Source organism: Macaca nemestrina, chromosome 8, assembly GCF_043159975.1.
Source record: "Macaca nemestrina isolate mMacNem1 chromosome 8, mMacNem.hap1, whole genome shotgun sequence".
Lineage (NCBI taxonomy): Eukaryota > Metazoa > Chordata > Mammalia > Primates > Cercopithecidae > Macaca > Macaca nemestrina.
Window position 1 is genome coordinate 12584266 of NC_092132.1, and position 24035 is coordinate 12608300.

The 24035-nt window shown below is 39.2% G+C and overlaps 1 protein-coding gene across 11 annotated transcripts in view; it reads left to right on the top strand.

Moving 5' to 3' along the window:
* The window catches only part of LOC105492827 (transmembrane protein 71), a 52923-nt gene that overhangs the window by 28444 nt on the left and 444 nt on the right, over window positions 1–24035 (top strand). For 3 of the 11 annotated variants that reach the window (XM_011760087.3, XM_011760086.3, XM_071067812.1), the window contains 4 exons: window positions 3520–3705; window positions 8386–8461; window positions 16039–16100; window positions 16202–16259. In XM_011760087.3, coding sequence (XP_011758389.2) covers window positions 3520–3705; window positions 8386–8461; window positions 16039–16100; window positions 16202–16259 — 382 coding nt within the window. Of the gene's footprint in view, window positions 1–3519; window positions 3706–8385; window positions 8462–11944; window positions 12020–16038; window positions 16101–16201; window positions 16260–19268; window positions 20313–22591; window positions 22679–24035 lie in introns of those variants that run through there. The other 8 variants (XR_011606726.1, XR_011606727.1, XM_071067813.1 and 5 more) reach the window with 8 other exon arrangements.

Below are 24035 nucleotides of genomic sequence, written 5' to 3' on the forward strand. Positions count from 1 at the left end.
ACCCTGTGCCTAGAAATGTCTGGAGCAGGTTTAGGAATCCCTTCATGGTATAGCAAATTCCTGTATATATAATTCAAAGTAAAATTACCTTACCCAAGGTCAAGTAATAAGCTTCTTTTATTATTGAATGATAAATTCTTTAAAATCACTTCTACCTTGAAACGTCCTTTGCTGACTCATCAGTACCCTTCTACCACCCCCCACTCCCCATGAAGTTGATTATCACATTTGGTCATGTAACTAGGGACGATATCTATTACAATGTCTATTAGTGATAGAAGTTTCGATTCTCTCCATCTATACCATATGTTGGGATGTTTACATTTTTGTCTTTTCTCCTTCACTTATCACAGCTGTAAAAAAGTAGATATTACTGTCCTATTTTACGTGAAGAAACTCAGGGTCAGAAAAATTAAGCAAATTGCCCTGTTACTAGTCTTAGAATGTTTGTTCCAGTCTTTCTGATGTCAAAGTCCTTGAAATTTCCACAAAACCACATTTCATCTCTTTTTGGCAAATGACAGTCTGTTTCCCCTGTCCATAAGTGATGCCTCCTTTATCACCTCCCACTGTTGACTCGTGTGTACATGCACACACACACAAACACACACACGTGCACACATGAACACCCCGCCCCCCACCAGATTTCAACTTCTTTTGGGACAGTGTCTTATTCTCCCTTGTTTCCCTCCCATCTAAGTGTCCTACAATTTATAAGTTTACCAAATATTTGCCCAGGAGATATGCATATTTCCCTTAGTCATGAAATCAAAATTTAGATGGACCATAGAAATAATTGTCCTGTTTAGACAAGAAGCAAAAATAAGGATATACTATGGGTATTTAAAAAAAAACACAAAAAACAAAAAACACAAATTTTACAGGTCTTCAGTTTCCCCAAGGTAAAATAAATTAGGACAATTTCTCCAAACACCATGCCTCCTGCTCAAAGCTTAAAGCCAGATGGTAATATCATGGCTACTCCCATCATCTCCCACTGCAGGATTATCTTTTTCTGAAGCACCATATTTATTCTCCTTACCCATGGGAGATTATCTCCCTGCGTAATTTATAATTTTAGATTGTGAGCTCATGTCCTTTGGGCTTTATCTGGGGAAATCTGTGCAGCTTGGGCTGAGAGTGTGTTTCCACAGAGAGCTTTTATGTTGGCTTCTGGCAGATGTCACAGGGCTAGTACCAGCCTGAGACTTTTTAAAATATTAACTTCCCAGGTTAGTATAAATTTTAACTCAAGCCCAGGCATGTTGGCCCATGCCTGTAATCCCAGCACTTTGGAAGGCTGAGGTGGGTGGATCACCTGAGGTCGGGAGTTCGAGACCACCCTGACCAACATGGAGAAACCCCGTCTCTACTAAAAATACAAAATTAGTTGGGTGTGGTGGCACATGACCATAATCCCAGCTACTGGGGAGGCTGAGGCAGGAGAATCGCCTGAACCCAGGAGGCGGAGGTTGCCGTGAGCTGAGATCGTGCCATTGCACTCCAGCCTGGACAACGAGAGCAAAACTCCGTCTCAAAAAAAAAAAAAAAAAAAAAAAATTAACTAAAAACCCACTTACTTATAAAGTGTTCAGGGAGACGTTTTCCTCCCACCCACTATGTAGGCCAAAAGAGATAAGCTTTCATGCCTTCCCCTAGAACCAGTGGGCAGATTTTTTTTTTTTCCTAGCTATCCTTTCATTGAGGAAATAGCATTTTGAGTCCCTACAGAAACTCGGTTTTAATTTTCTGCCTCTCTTGAGACCAAGGCCTTTTTTTCTGTTCCTAGTGTCAGTTAATTGATAGACCTTTGACTACTATGACTTCTAAGGCCCTCTCCCCCACCCCTTTTGGAAGCTTTGTTCACAGCACATGCTTAGAGTTATAGGTTTCCCTGGCTTGGCTTTGGGAATATTTCCTTCTTTTGAGCTCAGCTATAGAGTTAAAGAAAAATAACATGTGTTGGGCATGTGCAGTCCCTTTCAGATATCAGCTTAGAAAATACCTACATCCCAAAGCAGGACTCTGGCTACTCTTTCTGAGTGGCTTTGCTTCCAAGTCAATGAGTTCTAAACTGGCTCGAATTCTTACCCAAGATCATAAGAGTAAAGTTAAACCCTGAACTATGACACAGACCACTCAAGACAGAACCAAGAGAATTCCTAGGTACATTTATGCCAGGTGAACCAAATGGGAGACGTCCAGTGGTTGAATCAGAGGTGTGGTGCTTAACTTTCCCTGTGGTTGAAAGGCATTCTTAACACATTCATCCTTTCCAAGGAAGCTTTGGCTTAGAGCATTTTGGATCCCTTAATCTCTGACTCAAACTAAGAATCAAGGATTAAAATTCATTCCTTGGTGACCTCACACTGAAGACACCAAGTGTTATGAGGAGTCATCTTAGCATGTTTGAAACTTAATGTTGCATGCATGCTTTTGCAATAAACTTGACTTTTTTGTGAGAATGTCAGGCTAAGTTTAGGGCCAGTAAAATATATTTATGTATGAATCATCATAGAAGAAAATGGGTGCATGTTCTTGAAGCTATGTATGTATGAAATAGCCTCTTTGAATAAAAAAGTTTAAACAGATGGTTGCTATATTTTATCTAGGCATTTCAATGTATTTTATAGAGGCAGAATTTCCTTCATGGCACTTGTCACAAGATATTTTCTCCCCTGCCCCTCAGCAATATGTAAGGACAGAGATGTTGTTCTAATTCACCACTGTATCCCAGCAGCTAGGTCAATTTCTAATATATAGTCACATTCAATAAATGTTGAATGAATAAATGAATCAGAAGTAGAAGGAGTTGACTGCTGCAAAGTTTGGTCCTATAAAGATGTGAGGTTTATATACTGACTACACTTCCTTTAAATCCATCTATACAAGCCTCAGTATCACTGAAGATGCCTCTGGCCTTTGTTTATCTCTGCACCGAAGATATTTCTCTTCAGCCTTCAAGTATGAAGACAAATTGAAATGCCATTTTATATGGTTTGCCTGTGTCCTCACCCAAATCTCATATTGAATTGTAGCTCCCACAATTCCCACATGTTGTGAGAGGGATCTGGTGGGAGGGAATTGAATCATGGTGTTGGGTCTTTCTCACGCTGTTCTCCTGATAGTGAATAAGTCTCATGAGATCTGACAGTTTTATAAGGGGTTTCTCTTTCACTTGGCTCTTATTCTCTCTTTGCCTGCCACCATCCATGTAAGATGTGACTTTGCTCCTCCTTGCCTTCCACCATGATTGTGAGGCCTCCCCAGCCATGTGGAACTGTGAGTCCGTTAAATCTCTTTTTCTTTGTAAATTACCCAATCTCAGGAAAGTCTTTATCAGCAGCATGAAAACAGACGAATACACTACCTTATCCAAAAATCCTTCTCCCATCCCACCATGGTAGTGCAATAGTGTATCAATGTTACTATTTTTGTGATTATTAGGAACTAACTGTGCATTGAGCAGTCACCGAACACACACACATACACTTACACTGAACCCCTCTGCTTTTTCAGCAGATGGTTTACACTGTTCTCTGACTGATGACTGGGAGTCGGGGAAGATGAATGCAGAATCTGTAATCACCTCCTCTTCCAGCCACATCGTATCTCAGCCTCCTGGAGGAAACACCCACAGTTTGTCTCCTCAGTCCCAGTTGACAGCTTCTGAACGTTTCCAGGAGAATAGTTCGGATCATTCAGGTGAGTTCAGGTGTTTTAAATCCACACCCAAAGAATTCTTTCTTTCAGAGCCTGAGAATGACTTGGAGATGACTAATGTGCACTTAGGAGCTGGTACCAACCTGTGTGAGGAAGGGAGGACATAGGGCCTCTGCCAGAGCCCAGGTTACCCTTTTCAGAGGCAATGACTGCCTTTGGGTGTCATGTTAGAGGCACCAAAAGCACTGGATCTGCAGTGTTTTATTTAAAAAAAAATTCCAAGAATATTTTGTAAAATGTTAGGCCTCAGTAAAGCAAAGTGGAAGATACACAGATGTTTGCTATTTTAATTCTTAGCTGTGTATTGGACATACTACATAAGAAGAAAAAAGAGGCTGGGCCCGGTGACTCACACCTGTAATCTCAGTATTTTGGGAGGCCGAGGCAGGTGGATCACCTGAGATCAGGAGTTCGAGACCAGCCTGGCCAACATGATGAAATCTCATCTCTATTAAAATACAAAAATTAGCCGGGTGTGGTGGTGTATGCCTGTAATCCCAGCTACTCTGGAGGCTGAGACAGGGAGAGTCACTTGAACCTGGGAGGTGGAGGTTGCAGTGAGTCAAGATCACTTGAGATCACACCACTGCATTCCAGCCTGGGTGACGGAGTGAGACTCCATCAAAAAAAAAAAAAGAAGAAGAGGAGGAAGAGGAAGAGGAGGAGGAGGAAGAGGAGGAAGAGGAGGAAGAGGAAGAAAGAACAAAAAGAACATCCCTTAGTATTTTCTTGCGGGAGTAAAGCTGTAATAAATTCAACAAGCATGCCCTTTAATTTCTGGTTTGTTAATGTCAGATTAAGCATGTTTGGACATAGTGCTGCACCAAGGTGAAAGAGCTCACTCTTTCATTGGCTTGCTGAGATTAAAAGCCCAGCTCCCTACTCGTTAGCTATAACTCAGAAGAAGTTTACCAAACCCTCTCAAACTTAACTTTTTTTTTTTTTTGAGACAAGTCTCACTCTGTTGCCCAGGCTGGAGTGCAGTGGTGCGATCTCCACTCACTGCAAGCTCCGCCTCCCAGGTTCACACCATTCTCCTGCCTCCCAAGTAGCTGGGACTACAGGTGCCCACCACCATGCCTGGCTAGTTTATTGTATTTTTAGTAGAGACGGGGTTTCACTGTGTTAACCAGAATGGTCTCGATTTCCTGACCTCATGATCTGCCCGCCTCTGCCTCCCAAAGTGCTGGGATTACAGGCATGAGCCACAAACTTAACATTTTTATATCTACATGGAGATGATCATAATTCATACCTTCTTGTGACTAAAATAACTCTTGTAAAGTACTTAGCATACTGTGTCATGTCTACTGAATACTCAGTAAATGTGAAGTTATTGTTACATAAAATTGAAGTTAAATCGGAAAAATATTTTCTCTTTATTTGCTTCCACAAAATCATAAATATTCACTTCACTGGCCATCACTCTTCTGGTTCTGAAGATCAGTATGCTTTGTACATTTTGTTCCCAGTGCAGCTACTAGATAAATGTTCAAGGGTTTTTTGGTTTTGTTTTTTGTTTTTTTTTTCTAGTTCCCTTTCCAGGTTTGGAATGACAGGTTATCAACACCTAAGAAGGCTCGATAGCCACCTCCTCCAGGGAGCTCACCATACTTGGTGCTCCCCTAGCTCCCAGGACTTCTCTTTCTCATGCCCATTATTTGCACTGTTACTGCATGTTTGCCTCTGTGAGATCCTTAAAGATGAGCACTAGGTCATAGTCATCTGTGAATTCCAAAATGCCCACATAGGCATGGAGTCTCACTCTGTCACCCAGGCTGGAATGCAGTGGTGTGTCCTCGACTCATAATGCTTCTTTACTGGTGGACCAAGTAGTAAGTGTGCTACCTCCATTTTACATACAAGAATATTCAGGTTCAGACAGATAAAGTTAACCTTTGTACCCTTTGCCAAGGGTTTTGTAAGAACAAATATAAGCTCTTTGCTGTGTCTGGAATCTCTCTCCCACCTGCTATACCTGGGTGGCCCTCTACTCTTCCTCAAGTCTCCAATTAAATGAGACCACCTCTATGCACCTTCTCTGCCTGCTTCTGCCTGGTGGAGGTAGCACTTTACTTCCCCTTGATTCCCTAGCACTCTATATATCTCTATAGAAACTGTTTATTTTCCTCTTTCTCACTAGGCTATGAAGTCCTGGGTGGACAAGATCTCTATCTTCCATTAAGCCCTTCACATGTAGGTTTTGCATGTATGTTCTCTTTCAGGTGCTAAAGATATAGGCAGGTACATCATCTGTATCAGTCTAAGATTTTTGAGTTCCAGTGGATGGAAACCCAACTCAAAGTAATTTATTGGCTCATCTTAATGAAAATCTCAGGCTTACAGTGCAGGATCCTGTCATTCTCTGTTTTTTGTTTTCTCTTCTCTTCTATGTCTGTGTTACTCTTTGAAAGGTTGTACCAGGCTAGCCTGGGTGACATAGTGAGACTTCGTCTCTCCAAAAAATACAGAAATTAGCCAGTCATGGTGGCTCATGCCTGTAGTCCCAGCTACTCAGGATGCTGAGGTGATAGGATCGTATGAGCCCAGGAGTTGGAGACCAGCCTGGGCAACATGGTGAGACCCCATTTCTACAAAAAATTATCTGGGCATAGGGGTGCATGCCTGAAGTCCCAGCTACCTGGGAGGCTGAGGTGGGAGAAACACCTGAGCCTAAGAGGTCAAGGCTGCAGTGAGCCAAGATCATGCACTGTACTGCAGCCTGGGCAATAGAGTGAGACCCTGTCAAAAAAAAAAAAGAAAAGAAAACAAAACAAAACAAAAAAGACCCTCTGTCCATGGTGGATCCTGGTGGCTCTGTGCCTATACCTTTCTAGTTTCCAGTTCAGCAGAAAGAGATTACATCTGTCTGGACTAATGACAAGAGGCCAATAATTGAATTTCATTGGTTCTGGAAGGGCCTGTTTCACATGAACAAAACTTTGTTGATAAGTATGTGAAACTCTAAAAAGCTTGAAAAGAATCAAATGCTAGGAGGAAAGAGAAAAAACCAGTCACTTCACTGAATCGTGTACCAACAGAGGGGGAAAGGTGATTCCTCAAGGAAAATATGGGCACTGTCCCCAGGGAACAGGAAATCGATGCTGACTGTTGTCTCAGTGAGCTTGCAGTCTAGTGGGGGAATATTGAGAAATATTACAGAATTTTTAATTCAATGTGAAAGAGAGTTAGCGAAGATATGAACAAGGTATAATGGGAGCACAGAGAGGGAGCAGCTAAGGGCTAAGGAAGAGCTAGTAGAATCAAGGTAGGCTTCCTGAAGGAGGTTACACCTGAGCTGAGCTGAAAGAGGTATTCAGTAAATGGCCACTTAAGGAAGGAATTCATGAATAATTCGTCCCAAATCACACAACTCATATCTTTGTAGATCTCAAATTTAAACCCATTCATCCTTCAGTATCCAAGTCTGGTGAACTTTGCAGTTTTTCAAGCTGGATTTGTTTCTGAGGAAATGTTTTCCAAATTCCACATGAAATCAGGGTAGGCTAAGAATAGAAACACACTTTAGAAGGATGGTTGAGTATTCAATTGAACCCACAATAACTGAATTCACAATATACATGAACGACTGTACATTTGCAGTGACATAATTTACTACTGTGATATTTTGAATTGCCAATCTTCAGCATTCCACCCGCATTATGGGCTAAGTAGGTTTTGTTAGCTGACTCAATCCTCATTCATGGCATAAATAGCAAAAATAAATGCATTCATAACATAAAGTCATTCCAAGTTTTAAACAACTGTTGCAAAATCGAGCTTTTGAAGCATTTGGCAAAAATTAAGTTGAGGTCTGTTTATATTCTCCTTTAGGTCTTTTATGTGGTAATCCTTAAACCAGCTTTAATTTCTTTAAGGTGATTACAATAATACTGAGGTTCACTCTTATTCTTATAATTGTTGGATGACTTGTAGTTTCTACTGTGGCTTGGCAGTACTGAAATATTGTACTGATTGCAAAGAGTTTTGCAAAGACAAATATTTCATAATATATGTTCTCATTTTTGGTCTTTAGAGACTTCCGGTATGTGAAGTCGCAATTGTCTTTCCCTGCCTGCTTCAGACAAAATGTTATGCTCTGTCTAGATGTGGTTTTTAAATCTTGGCTGTGACACCTCATAGCTGTGTGACCTTGGACGAGTTCATCATTTCTCTTAGTCTTATTCTTCTCTTTGCAGAACTAAGATAATGGCATGCACCTCACAGGGTTGTTGTGCTGTTTAAGTGAACTAACGTATAAAAGCTCTTTGTGAATTATAAGACACTTTACAGATTTTAGACATTATTATTATCACAGTCACAGAGTTAGATTTCTTACATTATCGTAAACTCTACAAAGCCTTTCCCCAACGTTAGATCAAAAGGCAGCCCTAAACTGTGTAAATAGCATAGTCTTTTAGTTTATAGTGATTGAAGAAAGTAATTAGTTGCTGAAATTTTCTAATGACAGCCCTGTATAACAGTAGGTAATTTTATCTTGTTATTTATGACGCATTGCTTGAACTGACACACGTTCCAAAACTTTTTTTTTTTTTTTTTTTTTTTTTTGGTGGGTAGAAGGGAAGTTTGAGATGATTTTTTGTTCCAAGATGATTGAATCAGCAATGATTTCTAATTTATTTATTTTTTTCTTCCTATTAGAAACCAGTTTGTTGCAAGACGTCTTCTTTCAGACCATCCTGCTTGCCGTGTGCTTAATCATTTCTGCATGTGCAAGGTAATTCAGATTTTATGTTCATGCAGTGGTATTTCATAAATAGTGAAGCTGTAACTGATTGATGATTTCCTTGCCCTATTCCACAAAACATTTTAGGTAGCTTTGTTGTTAAGATTTGTTCATTTGTCTGTCCATGATAAGTTTCCCTTTATCTCTCATTGCCCACCTCCATCCTCTCACAAAGCATGCAAAACCTAGAAAGTAGGCAAGGCACAGTGGCTCATGCCTGTAATCCCAGGACTTTGGGAGGCCAAGGTGGGAGGATCACTTGAGGTCAGCTGTTCGAGACCAGCCTGACTAACATGGTGCAAATTAAAAATATGAAACGAACTGGGCCTGGTGGGGGGGCACCTGTAATCCCAGCTACTCGGGAGGCTGAGGCAGGAGACTTGGTTGAACCCGGGAGGCAGAGGTTGCAGTGAGCCGAGATCCCACCATTGCGCTCTGGCCTTGGCAACAAGAGCAAAACTCTGCCTCAATAAATAAATGAATAAATAAAAACCTAGAAAGCATACAAAACCTAGTGTACCTTGCTTAAAATTGTATTTTACCATGTATTGCTTTTTGTTAAAAAAAAAAAGTGGCTCCTGGAGTTCAAAGGCACTTGAAGTTCCCGCTATGGGACTTAGGGTCCCTGCAGAGACTCCACCCTTCCCATTGTATTTGCATATCCCCACATAAATTGTCTCTTTATGTCTCAAGGTATGTTTGTTCTCTACTCTCTGGCCTGTACGTTCTTCCTCTGCCTTCTTTTTCTTTCCCCATCCAAGTCTCCAGGGTAGTGATCGAGTTCCTTGGCCCACTCCTGCCTCAGGGCCTTTGTACTTGCTGTTCACTCTGCCTCTTACAACCCTCCAGATAGCCTCGTTACATGTGAACTTACTTCTTTACAAAATCTGTTCAAATGTCACATCAACAGAGATATCTTCCCTGAAAATCCTGTATAAATAGCATGCCACTCTTTGTCACATGCACCTTGCTTTACTTTTCTTTCAAGCACTTATTACCCCCTGACTGTGACATGATTATCTGTTGAAGTTTCAATGGGATCTGCCTCTCCCTAGAAGAATATGAGCTGCCTGAGAGCAGACACATTGTGTGTCTCCCTCATTTCAGCATCCTCAGTGCCAGGTGTTCTTCAATATTTGTTGGAATCAATGAAACAAAGGTGAATACAACAGTCCAGGGGTCTTTATGGTTCTTGAACTCTGGCCAGCAAGGGCTGCCTGCTCTCGAGTCCCACATTTTGAGGGTCAAATACAGCAGCATCACTTGGAGGAGCCGCTTTTCAAAATACAAAGTCCTGGATCCCATCCCTTGAGATTCTAATTTAGATTTACTGAGAATTGGTATTTTAAAATAAGCTTCCCAGATAATTATGAGGTTTGCAAAATATTTTTAGATCACAATGGGACCAACAGAACAAAAGTGGAGTGTGGGGGGTGCTCCTGTGGTTAAAAATAAATTTGCAAAATTCTGCGTTCTGTATCCCAAGTTGGAGAACCATGATGTGCATTAGTATAATAATCAGTGAAATAATGTGGTGAGGGAACACGTCTGGCTTTATTTCACTTAGTGTTTTCCAAACCTCCAAGTTGATCTCAGAGCCCTTTCTTTCCTTTCACAGGACTGTGAATTAAATGTTCGTTAGGTTTATGTTTGTGGATACTCCTGCCTTAAGAGGTGGAGCTTAACTCTTAATCTTTTGAGGGAGGGCTGCATTTAGACACGTCTTCCAGGAAGTAGAGTAAGGAAGTGGGTAAGAAAGGTAACTCTTCAGTGGAGAAACTGGACAAACACTGCTGCAAGTGAACAAGTCAGCATCAACAGGGATAAGTTATACTGATTGCATGTCCCCTTGATAGATGTGGTGAGAATGGCGCTTTACCTCTGTGGTCTTCCAAATCCCAGTCTACCAAAAGAAAAATAGCAGAATAAATAAATTAATTAATTAAAATAAAATAAATTAAGGGACATTCAACACATTATCTGAGCAGGACTTTCCAAAACTCTTGTTGTACTAATGTACCAGTATTGGTACATTACCATGTTCCTTCATTGCGACAAACATACCACAGTAATAATAATAGAGAAAGCTGACTGGGGACCACATGAGAACCCTCTGTCCTAATTTTCTGATTTCTCTGCATATCTAAAATTATTCTAATAATGTTTATTTGAATTAAAAATTGACTAAAAATGTATAGATGTGGGCAAGAGCGTGGAGGTGTCTCTTTTTTTTTTTTTTTTTTTTGACTCGGAGTCTCACTCTGTCACCCAAGCTGCAGTGCAGTGGCCGGATCTCAGCTCACTGCAAGCTCCACTTCCCGGGTTTATGCCATTCTCCTGCCTCAGCCTCCCGAGTAACTGGGACTACAGGCACCCGCCACCACGCCCGGCTAACTTTTTGTATTTTTAGTAGAGACGGGGTTTCACTGTGTTAGCCAGGATGGTCTTGATCTCCTGACCTTGTGATCTGCCTGCCTCGGCCTCCCAAAGTGCTGGGATTATAGGCGTGAGCCACCGCGCCTGGCCGGATATTTCTCATAGATATGTAAGTGACACATGACAGACAGGAAAGTCAACATGTTTGCACATACAGGTTGAGTATGCCTCATACAAAATGCTTGGGACCAGAAGAGTTTTGGATTTTGGACTTTTTTTTTTTTTTACAGTTGGGAATATTTGCATATACATGATGAGATACCTTGAGGATGAGACTCAAATCTAAACAAAATTCACTTATGTTTCATATACACACAGCCTAAAGGTAACTTTACACAATATTTTAAGTAATTTTGTGCACCTGTGGCATGAAGTCAGGTGTGGAAGTTTCCACTTGTGGCATCATGTAGGCACTCAAAAAGTTTCAAACTTGGGGCATTTCAGATTTTGAATTTTTTAATTAGAGATGCTCAAACTGTGTATATAAAATTCAAGAAAAGGCAAGACAAATCAATTATTATAGATGTAAGAATAGTGATGAATTCCAAGGGCATGTACTGAAAGGGACAACCAAGGAACCTTATAGGGTGCAGGAAATATTCTGTATCTTGATCTGTGTAACAATTACAGGTGTTTATATTAAAAAATCAAAATCAAGTTGTATACTTTATAGGCTTTGCTGTATGTATGTTAGAGCTCATTTTAGAATAACGGTTTTAAAATGCATATAAAGGGATTTCCAAAAGGATATTCACCAGATTTTATTAATAACTTTTCCTGTATGGTGGGATTTTTCCGATGATATTTTCTTTTCTTTTTTGTATTTATTTGTAATCTCTTTCAAATGATTCACATTTTGAAAATAAAAACCACAAAAATATTATTCTTTTTTAAAATAAATCTACCCAGTGACATCATCACCCATCCTATTGGCAAAAATTCAAATGCTTGGTCACATATTTTGGCGAAGTTGTGAAGTAGCAGACGTGCTCCATCATTGCTGTGAATTTTTAAACAATTTATTCTTAAAATCCCCAGGTAGGGGGGCCGGGTGCCGTGGCTCACACCTGTAATCCCAGCACTTTCGGAGACTGACGTGGGTGGATCACAAGGTCAGGAGATAGAGACCATCCTGGCCAATACGGTGAAACTCCGTCTCTACTAAAAATACAAAATATTAGCCGGGCGTGGTGGTGGGCGCCTGTAATCCCAGCTACTCCGGAGGCTGAGGCAGGAGAATGGTGTGAACCCAGCAGGTGGAGCTTGCAGTGAGCCAAGATCACGCCACTGCACTCCAGCCTGAGCGACAGAGCAAGACTCCATCTTGAAAAAAAAAAAAAAAATCCCCAATCCTCAGGTAGGGAGATTCAATAATGTCGACCAAGTTTAAAGTTACATGTCTCCTTTGACCTGGCCATACCTTTTCAAATAATTTATTGTGTGAAATGACATATGTAAAATACTATTCATTGCATTTTTAAGCAGTTTTTAAAAATTATTTTTAAGTGCACTTTCAGTGGTTTTAGTATATTTACAAAATTGTAACACCATCACCACTATAATTCTATAACAATTTCATCACTGAAGAAAGAAACCCTGTACCCATTAGCAGTTACTCTCCATTCCTTCCTCTCCCACTTCCTGGAAACCACTAAAGTACTTTCTGTCTCTATGAATTTGTCTATTCTGGACATTTCCTATAGAGTTATACAATATGTGGACTTCTGTGTCTGGTTTGACTCACTTAGCGTAATGTTTTCAGAGTTCATCCATGTCATAGCATGTATCATACTTCATTCTTTTTTATGGAAGAATAACATTCCATTGCATAGATATACCACATTTTGTTTATCGATTCCATCAGTTGATGGGCATTTGAGTTTTTCCCACTGTTTGGCCATTATGAATAATCTTGCTATGAACACTGGTGTACAAGTTTTGTATGGACATACATTTTCATTTTTCTTGGTTAAATATCTGGGAATTGAGTTTCTGGGCATATAGTAACTCTATGTTTAGTATTTTTAGAAACTGCTGAAACGTTTTCCAATAGGACTTCACCATCTTGCACTCCCACCCCCACCATCAGTGTATGAGGAATCCAAATTTTCCTCATCCTGAACGGTTGCTATTGTCTGTCTTTTTGACTAGAGCCATCCTGGTGGATGTGGTGTGATACCTCACTGTGGTTTTGATTTGCATTTGCCTGATGGATAATGATGTTGACCATCTTTCCATGCACTTATTTGATGTTTGTTTGTGTATCTGTTATACAGAAATGTCTGTTCAAGTACTCTGACACTTTTTAAACCAGGCTGTTTGCTTTTTATTGTTAAGTTAAAATAATTCTTTATATTTTCTGCATATTAACCCCTTCTCAGATATGTGATTTGCAAATATTTTTACTGTTCTGTGGATTGCCTTTTCACTCTATCGAATGTATTCTTTGATGTGCAGAAGTTTTAAATTTTGATGTAGCCCAATTTCTCAATTTTTTTTTTCTTTTTTGTGGCCTCCGCTTTTGGTGTCACAGTCAATAAATCATTGCCAGATCCACTGTCATGAAGTTTCCCACCTATCTTGTGTTGTGTTTGATAGTTTTAGCTCTTACATTTAGATTTTTAATTCATTTTGAGTTAATCTTTGTATATGGCATAAAGTAATGCTTCAACTTCATTCTTTTGCATGCAGTGTAGTAAGTTTTGAAGTGGAAAAGCATGAGTCTTCCAACTTTGTTTTCCTTCCTCAAGATTGTTTTAGCTATTTTGGGTCCCTTGCACATCATTTTGGTAATAGCAGAAAATAGAAACAACCCAAATGTCCATAAATAGAGGACTGAATAAATAAATTAAATTTGTCCACACCACAGAACAATGTGCAGTTGTGAAGTGCAATAGAGATAGATGTAGTAATAAAGTTAGAGAATGGGGTGGGAAAGACAGAGAGACAGAAAGAGACAGGATAATTCGTATCTTTCAAGATATAAATTATTCATAACTGGAAAGTCCAAGCATTGAATACAGCTGTCCCTTAATACATAAGAGGGTTTGATTCTAGAGCTTCCCTCAGATACCAAAATCCTTGAATACTGAAGCCCCTTATATAAGATGATGTAGTATTTGCAAATACCCTATGTATATCCTCCCATATAATTTAAATCATCTCTAGATTACTTATGTAGATGGGTTATATTACTTATGAACTTTATTTCAGGATAAGAAGAGGCATTACTGTTATTAAATGAAATGTTTGTTTTTAAAAGGGACTGTTAGGTCTGACTGGTCTGAATACCTTTTTTACAGACAAAATATGCTATGGAATATACAGGTGTGGGTGATCTAGATCTCCATCTCTTCACTGCCATGACTCTTTTTCAGATATATATTGAGCCTTTACAAGCAAGGTGTGAAGTGGTGAGGGCTGCGTGAAAAATAAGTGTGGGGTCTGGTCACTGCTAGGTTGTAATAGCATCCGGGCCTAGCCACAACTTTGCTCTGAAGTCAGAGCAGGCAACGCGAGCAGGGAGAGGCCAGGGGCAGGAGCAGGCGCTTCCAAGCCTGCAGGGGCAGGGGGCTTCCAAAGCCCCCAAGAGTGCAGGGATACCTGGGTTCAGAGCAGTGACTGGGCGGCTGCAGCTGCACCTAGGAGGACGGGGCTCCCTCCTGTTCTGGGCTCCCTCCTGTTCCAGGCTCCCTCAGGCTCTGTGAAGCACACAACCCTGGCCACGCCTCCCCTCATGCAGCTGGCGTCTTTGCAGCAGCCACAGATAGGCTGCTGCTGCTACCATCACTTATGGGACTTCAGTTTTCCCACCATTTCTGTCTTCCCTTAATTTCTTAATTTTTCAGAACAAATTATTTCTGCCATGGAATATTTTGCTTGTATATGATTAATATAGAAAACTGTTCACCTCTGTAAGAAAATATACTAACCCACAGCAATAACAAATATGCTAATCTACAATTAGCTCATTCCTTTTTGTTGCTGAATCATATTCCGTTGTATGGATGTATAAAGTTTATTTATACATTTGCCTGTTGAAAGGTGTCTTGGTTGCTTCTGGTTTTTGACAATTTTAAATAAAGCTTCTACAAAGAATCACATGCAGATTTGTATATAGACACAGAGTTCAACTCAGTTGAATTAATACCAAGTGCAGCAGTTGGGTTTTATGGTAAGTCTACGTTTAACTTTGTAAGCAAGAGCCAAACCATCTTCCAAGTGTTTGCACCCTTTTCATTCTTAACGGCAATGAATGAGAGTTTCTGTTGCTCTGCATCCTCCCTAGCATTTTGTGTTGCCAGTTGTTTGGGTTTTAGCCATTCTACTAGGCATGCAGTGGTATCTTACTGTTTTAATTTGCATTACTCTAATGATGAACAATGTTGAACATCTGTTTTTATACTTATTTACCATTTGTATATATTCTTTGATGAAGTGCCTGGTCAGATATTTTGCTCATTTTTTCAAGTGGGTTGCTTATTTTCTTTTTTAATTTTAAGAGTTCTTTATATACTATGGATAGAAGTCCTTGATCAGATACATAATTTGCAAATATTTTCTCACAGACTGTACCTTGTCTTTTCATTCTCTTAAAAGTGTCTTTCACAGTGCAAAAGTTTTACATTTTGATAAAGTCCAATTATTCATTTCTTTTCTTTCATGGATTGTGCATTTGGTATTGTATTTTAAAACTCGTTGCCAAATACAAGGTCATATTGATTTTCCCCTATGTTTTCTCTAGAAGTTTTACACTTTTACAGTCTACATTTTTGGTCGATGACTCATTTCGAGTTAAATTTTGTGTAAAGTGTGTTATATATGTGGAGGTTCATTTTTTGCATGTAAATATCCAATTGTTTCAACACCATTGGTTGAAAAGATGGTATGTTCCCTTTGAATTGCTTCTGCATCTCAATTAAAATTAGTTTACTCTAGCTGCATGCGTCTACTTCTGGGCTGTCTATGCTCTTTCATTGATCTGTATGTCTGTCCATTTTCCAATACTATCTTTATTACTGTAGTTTTTATAGTAAACCTTGAAATCCTAAGTCTATAGTAAGTCTAGGAAAATCACATAGGTTGGAAATGCGCAATTAGTATGCTAAATCAGAGCAATCTTGTTGTTTCAGATGGTTTATGGGAGAAATATTAGCCAGTGTCTTCACGTGTTCATTGATGATAACTATAGCTTGTAAGTAACTGTTTCCCAGATTACTGCGATGATGCCTGTATTTCATTCCAATTTTGGTCACTTTAAAATGATTTTAAAATATTTTCTCTTTTTCGCTCAAGATGTGAAATCATTGTTTCTCAGCCTTGCCAGCTATTTCAAAACCACTGCCTGTGCTCGGTAAGTGTTGCCTGTGTTATCATTATTGTCTGGACAAAGGTGACTATAATTTGATATCCGAGAATGGTTTCTGCTGCATAGTAGATGCCAGTGACTGTGTATAGAAAACGTTGTGATCATTTGTCCTGAAGACTACTTTCTGTTACTGCTAAAATTTAATAGTATTATCATCCTGCCTCCTAAATTTTTACATCAAAATAATTTTTAAGCACAAGACTTAGAAAATAATTTGAAAGGCAATGTCCTTTAAAATAATTTTTAAAGAGATTTTGTAGATTCATAGCACTACACTTTATAAATACCTCATATTAAGAAACCTTTGTGTTAGACTTTCCCAAATAGCTGGCAAACTGCCCATGAAATGATCTCAGTTACAAACTGTGATTTCTGTGCCTTCTCTTATTCATTTAATGATCCCCTTGTGTGTTAACTGCCATGGTTCAGCATATTTCAAAGGGTTACTGGGGTCTGGGTGGGATGCCCATAGAATTTCAAACAGTCTGGAAAGCACCATCCTATTGCAAGATGAACTGTGTTAATTACCTTCACTTCAATATGGCTGCCAGAGGCAAACTCACATGGCTTGGAGACCGGGGTCTGTAATTCACCATGGTGCTCTTACAAAATCTGAGTTAATTCTGAAATCACAATGGGGTTTAGTAAAAATTTATTTTGGTTAGGATTCTAGGCAATATTGATTTACTGACATTTTGAGTGATGCTTCCCACAATTTCTAGATATTTCAGGTTTCTGGGGGTGCACATATAGCTAAGTTTTATTCAACCTGATATTTAGAAAATTGAATCTTTGGGTAACTCAAGAAATCCTTGTAATTTAGCCCTTGAAATTAATGACAGGCTGGGTGTGGTGGCTCACACCTATAATCTCAACACTTTGGGAAGCTGAGGCAGGAGACTTCCTTGAGTCCGGGAGTTTTAGGCCAGCTTGAACAACATAGTGAGAGCTACAAAACATAAACAAAATTAACTGGGTGTGGTGATGTGCACCTGTAATCCCAGCTACTGGGAAGACTAAGGTGGAGGGATTGCTGGAGCCTAGGAGGTTGAGGCTGCAGTGAGCCGTGATTGTGCCCATGCCACTGCACTTCAGCTTGGGCTACAGAGAGAGAATTTGTCTTAAAAAGAAAAAGAAAAAGAAGAAAGAAAAAGGAATTAATGACTTCTGTTTAAAACAATTATTGATTTCTAAAGTGGCACCACCTAAGTTACCAAACCTTTATTGAGAATTTATGATATGTTCTATATGGTATGGGGTACCCAGTTCAGCTCAACTGCTGTTAATGAAGTGTCTACCATGGGTTAGACACAGTCACTAGGTGCCAGAGTGTCAATGCCCTAGCATGTGGCTGGCCTTGAGATTTCATCATCTCATTAGAGTAAAGGACATGTAAGGGGCAAGGTAAAGTTGCTTTTTAATATGGTTAAGTGCAAATATCAGGTTAGTACAGGAGCCAGGGGGAGCACAGGAGGTCGGTTTACCAGACTCAGAGGAGTGGGGAGTATGTTCAGGGAGGGCCTCCTGGAAGAGCCAACATCCATCCTGCAGGGGTTATATCACCTGCTGTTTTCTCAGAACTTCCCATTGTTCTGGGCTCATTGTTTGTTTTCTCCTAAAAGAAATTACATTAGGACAATATTTCTATCCTGAACAAATGCTCTTATCTTCTGACTCATTCGAAGAAGGAATGAGATTCCTTCTTTGATTACTTGTGTACATACTTTGACTTGTTCTTCTCTTGTTCCCAACTCCATTTCTCCTGTTTCCTGTCCACCAATCTCATATACACACACATTTGCATTTAAGACCTGTGAAAACAAGGACTATTGACTTCATTTTTGTATCTACCACCAAAGCCTTGAAAATAGTACGTACTCCATACATAGTCATTAACTATGTTTTACTGCATCATTTCTTGAAGTACTTCCTTAAAAGCCCGAGCTCTGTGTGTATATTAAAGACTTTGCAACCCTCTCCTTCTTATGTAAACATACTGAGAAACTAATAAACCAAAGACATGGTTATTAATATCGAGAGTCAAGAATGACTCATAGGCTTCCTCTAACAATCAATGATGAGAATCTAAGGAAGTGGAAGGCAAGCACTGAATTCAGTTCAGCAAATATTAATGCAGCACCCTCCCCCCAACACACACACCGATCTTGCACTGTGCAAGTTAGATTAGATTAGGTGCCTGTTTAGCACCTCACACTTCTCAGATCATATCCCTTTTCATAACATAATGAAATTCTTAGGCAACTGTTTCCCTCATTAAATTTAAAGTCTGTGAGGACAGGGACTATCTATCTTGTCCACCATTGGCCTGAATGTCCCTTGCAAATGAAGGTCAGCACGGGTATCTCGTGTTAGTAATGATGTGTTAGCATCAGCGGTACACGCTTTGCACACTTATGATTTCATAGTAACAAAATGGGCAACATCTGTTCTCTCTTAGATGAAGGAATGTATGTTTGTATATGTAATGAATGAATGAATAAACTTTAAGGAATAAAAATATGGGGAAAATCCACCTGTTACCCTACAGACTGTTCTACTGGGCAGGAGAGAGCCTTTTTCTGGAAGTTGTATTCTTTTGAGCCTTTTCTTTACTAAGTTTTTAATCTTCTTGAGGCTCATGATTGCCTTTCACTTAAAGTGCGTTTAATCCAGAAAAATGCCATTAGGGCAGGTGGGAAGAGGAAACCTTAGGAAATGTTAGTTAGCTAAGTACCATGCTGGGCTGAGGGGTCGAAACCTCTATAGCCTTTCAGAAAAAAAGGAGAGCACTAAGAACTGCTGGGATAAAAGCAAAAACAAAAAGTACCCTTAGTTGAGGCTGCACTCTTCCTAGTTGTGATTACTTAGGCCAGTTGTGGGTATGAGTGTGGTTGTGCGCATATATATGCACACAGGGGTATGCAGTGATTACATACTGCATTTCCTGGGCATAGGGATGAATTATGCATTTCTTTTCTTCTTTCTCCAATCTAGGTTTGTCAAAATTTGACAACCATTTATGAATGCCTTCGATGAATGTACTCCATCTGAGTATCCGGAAATTGTCCAACTTGCAGTCTACTTGGAATCAAGTGTTTTATTGAAAGGGAGTAAGCGAGTAATTGAGAAAAATCCATTTTAGTTGGACTATGTGATTTTAAAATGATCTCAGTTTTTCCATCAAAATTATAATATGCTCATGAAAATAATATTAGTTTGCCTTCCCTTTGCAAACACCAGCAGTTGAAAGGGAAAGGACAGGGAATGTGATGGAAAAGAGACTGCCTGGAATAAATGTTCCCCTATGATTCTCTAAGGCAGTGGTTCTCGAGCTTGAATTTTCATTAGAAAATTCTGTGAGGAGCTTGTAACCAGATTCATGTATCTGCCACATGCACCTATCTCTTGCTGAATTGCTTTAATAGAACAATGAGAGCAAGTTTGTCTAATTAATACCAACCTGGCAACTTGAATAACAATAAATACAATTTGAACATAAAATATAATGCTGCAAAAGTTTGTCATTCACCTCAATGGAGTGACTTGATATTAGATGGTAACAGTAGGTGATGGTTGATACGAAAATGGATAGGAAAGAAGCGTTTTCTGAAAGTTATATTCTTTTGAACCACTTTCTAAACCAAGTTTTTAATCTTGGGGCTCATAATTACCTTTCACTTAAATTACACTTAAAGATATAACACAGAAAAACGCCTTAAGGACAAAATAAAGGCCAAACACCTGAGCGCTTTGAAATGCATGAAAATGGTGCAGCTGTACCCTGGAGCCTTGACTCAAGGGCTCTAGAAAATGTTCCCTTTGTACCCCCCACACTTGGTGCATGTTCACAAAGCAAATATGGCCTGCAATTCAAATTTGTTCTATGTGATATTCTCTGAGTAAAAACTCTTATGTGCAGAAAATTGTCTTTGCTCAAAATGGTAATGCCAAAATGTAACTTTATATATAATTTGCATTTAGTGCATTTTTTGCTTAAAAAATAAACTAATAAATAAGTGGAGTCACCAGCAAATTTATATTTGTGTGTGTGTGTGTGTGTGTGTGTGTATACATATATATATGTATTTTTTTTTTGAGAAATCCTGGAGGAACATCATTAATGGAAGACTGTATTATTTCCCTATTTCTGCCTTAAGAAATTACCACAAACCAAGTGGTTTACAGCAACATAAAGTTACTGTTTTACAGTTCTGGAGCTCAGAATTCTAAAATAAAGGGCAGCAGAGTTGTTTTCCCTCTGGAGGCTTTAGGGAAAGATCTATTGCCTCGCCTTCTTTAGCTTCCAGTGGCTGTCTGTATTCCTTCGCTTGTGGCCCCCTCCTCCACCTCCAAAGCACACAACTCTGATTTTTTACTTCCATCATTACATCACCTTCTCCTCTTCTGAGTAAAATCTCCCTCCACCCCTCTCTTTAAAGGACACTTGAGACCACATTTAGGATCCACTCTGATAATCCAAGAAAAAATCCTTAACTTAATGACATCTGCAAGGCCCCTTTTGTCATATAAGGTAACATTCATGGGTTCCTATGATTAGAACTTGGCTATTTTGGGGGACCATTAGTCAGCTGACCACAGTTGTATTTGAAATAGCTTTGTGTAATAATTTAGTACGTCTGGGATGTGTCCCATGCATTTGCCATTTTTACAAGTAGGTTAAGTGATCACAAAGTGATCCACAATCCACGTGCATGGAATGCTTTGAAGTGGGATTTAAAATGAATTTAATGGAGAACTAAATGCATATAGAGCCTTTCATTTAATACTCTATTAGGAGAGTTTCCATTGAGAATTTCTGTGTTTCCTTTGTCTGTGTGTAACACACATTTTTCTACAGGGTAATTTGATTTAAATGATAATGTTTTTCAAAGTAAGATACTGATATAGTACTAATTGTTTACATGCATATAATGCTTCCTTGTTGACAAGGACCTTTTCTCCCAGACTGTATGAGCTTACTATGGCTACTGTAACAAGTTACCACAGATTTGGTGGCTTAAAACAATGCAAATGTATTATCTTACAGTTTCGGAGGTCAGTCCAAAATGAACGTTACAAAGCTAAAACCTAGAGACTGCTTGCATTCCCTGGCCCCTGGCCCCCTCCTCCATCTTCAAACCACTTCACTCTAACCTCTGCTTCTGTGGTCACATATCCTTTTCTGACTTTAGACATCTTGCCTCCCTCTTAAAAGAATTTTTGTAATTACATGGGGCCCACCCAGATAATCCAGAATAATCTCTCCATTTTAAAATCCTTTACTTCATCCTATTTACAAAGTCCCTTTGCCACATAAGGTAATCTAGTCATAGGTTCCAGAGTTCTGGAAGGCAGACATCTTCCAGGACCCAATGGCTAAGGCCTTCCCCAGTGAAAGCTTCAGATGAGAGGCCAGTGCAGGACAACACCTTCTTTGCAACCTTGCAGGGGACATAGTTAAAGCTGTGGTTCTGACCTACAGAAACTGTGAGGTAATAAGTGTGTGTTTTAAGCTGCTAAACTTGTGCTAATGTCATTACATGGTGATAGACAATGAACACAACATCCACAGATTCTCCCCCAAGTTTATGAAGTGTGTTGCTGTGCAAAATGACTTTAGGACATGTCCCCTAGCAGTGGGCTCTAGCTAGATAGTTGCTCTTGAGCCCCACTACTTGGAATGGCGAGTATAACCTTAATCCCCTGCAGATCCATCTGTGACAGAGGTGCACAGGATCTGACGAGTGATGTGTGTGTAGCCGGGAAGACTTGTACATCGCTGGATGTCAGCTTTCTGCCAATGACCAGCCTCAATCCTCTTAAGGTCCTATTTGTTATTGTAGTCTAGCAGTGGGCAACATCGTTATAAAGAAACTTGTCTGCTGTACACAACAAATTCTCAGTGATCTGGAATCCACTCCTTGGGAATTTGTAACTTTGCTGAAGTTAATAGTCATCATCAGAATATGATTTTATGTATATATTTGATTTTACAGTTTCATTTATTAATTCATTCAGTAAATATATATTTAGTCCAAGCATGTGCCAAGAGTCAGTCTGGTCCCTGGGAATATGGCAATGAAGAATACAGATGAGGTTCCTGTACTTATTAAATGTCATGTTTATGTAGGCACCATTCATTCTGTGAAATAGGCAGAACAGCTGTTTTTAAAAACTTGTTCAAATACCAGCAAAACAGAAAATGGTGTAAAAATTATTATAAGGCAAATGCCGTGTTTTAGTCTGTTTTGTGTTGCTATAACAGAATATCATAGACTCTTGTAATTTATTTTTTAAAACAAACATATTTCTCACAGTTCTGGCAGCTGTGAAACCCAGTATCAAGGTGCTGGCATCTGGCAAGAGCCTTCTTGCTGCGTCATCTCATGGCTGAAAGTGAGAAGGTGAGAGAAGGCCAAAGGGAGGAAAGGGGCAAAACCCATCTATCTATCAGGAAACTACTCTCAAGATAACTAATCCATTCTCACAATAATAACATTAATTCATTCATGAGGGCTGAGCCCTCATGACCTAATCTCTTCTTAAAGTTCCCATGTCTCAACACTGTTGCGTTGGGGATTAAGTTTCCAACATATGAAATTTTCAGGTCACATTCAAACCATAGCATGCCCTTTTAAGAATCAAACATAAAAAGAGACAAAATCTTGCTGGCTATACCAGGAGCCCTCCAGCTACTCCTTCCAACATCCTCACCTTCAGAATAACCACTATGCTGAGTTTATGAAAATCACCTCTGTATCTTGCTTTATAGTTTTTATTACCAATGTACATTTCTAAATACTATAGTATAGCTCTGCCTGTTTTTGTTTGTTTGTTTAATGCCTTTTGGGTCTCTTTTAATGCACAGATTCTTCCCCCCTGACCTTTGAAGTTTGTTTCTTTGAAAACTACATCATTTGTCTTATAGACTTTACTCCATTGGAATTTTGCTGATCTCATGTCTGTAGTAAAGTTTAATGTTTTCCTTAGTCTTCTGTATTTCTTGCCAACTGAAAGTTGATTATAGAGGCTAAATCGTTTTTTGTTTTGAATTTTCTGGGGAAAAATTACTTTCTAGGTGGTGTCATTTTCTTTGTCAAGAGGGGCATTATGTCATTTTTGTGTTGTCAACAGCCATTTCTGATCAGTGGTCAGATGTATAATTAATTACAGATGGAAAATGATGATATTCCAGTTTGATCACATCTTCTTTATTTACTTGTTGGGAGAATGTCTGTGCAAGGAAATATCTGCCATCTGATTGCCCAGTGGTTCAGATTTTACAGGAAAGGAGAGATGAATGCTTGAGTCTTTTCCTTTATTTGCTAATTTTCAAAACAAAAAGTGCATTTCTTAGTATCTTTTAAAGGTGGCCAGGATGCTATGTATAATCAACACTTATATATATAAAGGAACTATGTTTAATACATAAAATTTCCTGGAAGACATACCTTCCAACTTCCAAACTCTATGTACTTTGTACCTCATCAAGATGCTAAAAAGATTGAGAAAGTAAATTAAAGTGTGAGAGATATATAGACAATAACTCAACTTTAAAAATTCAACCACCATTTATTTTTTGAGAGCCTACTACCTGCAAGAACTGAGTCAGGTACAGATATTTTAAAATATGGTTCCTGCCCTCAAAATCGTGAGGTGAAACAAGGCATTGCATGAAACAAGAAGGATAAGACCACAGGGCCAATACTGACGGAAGTCCTTTAGCAAAAGGACTATAGAAGATTTCTACTCACCCACTGT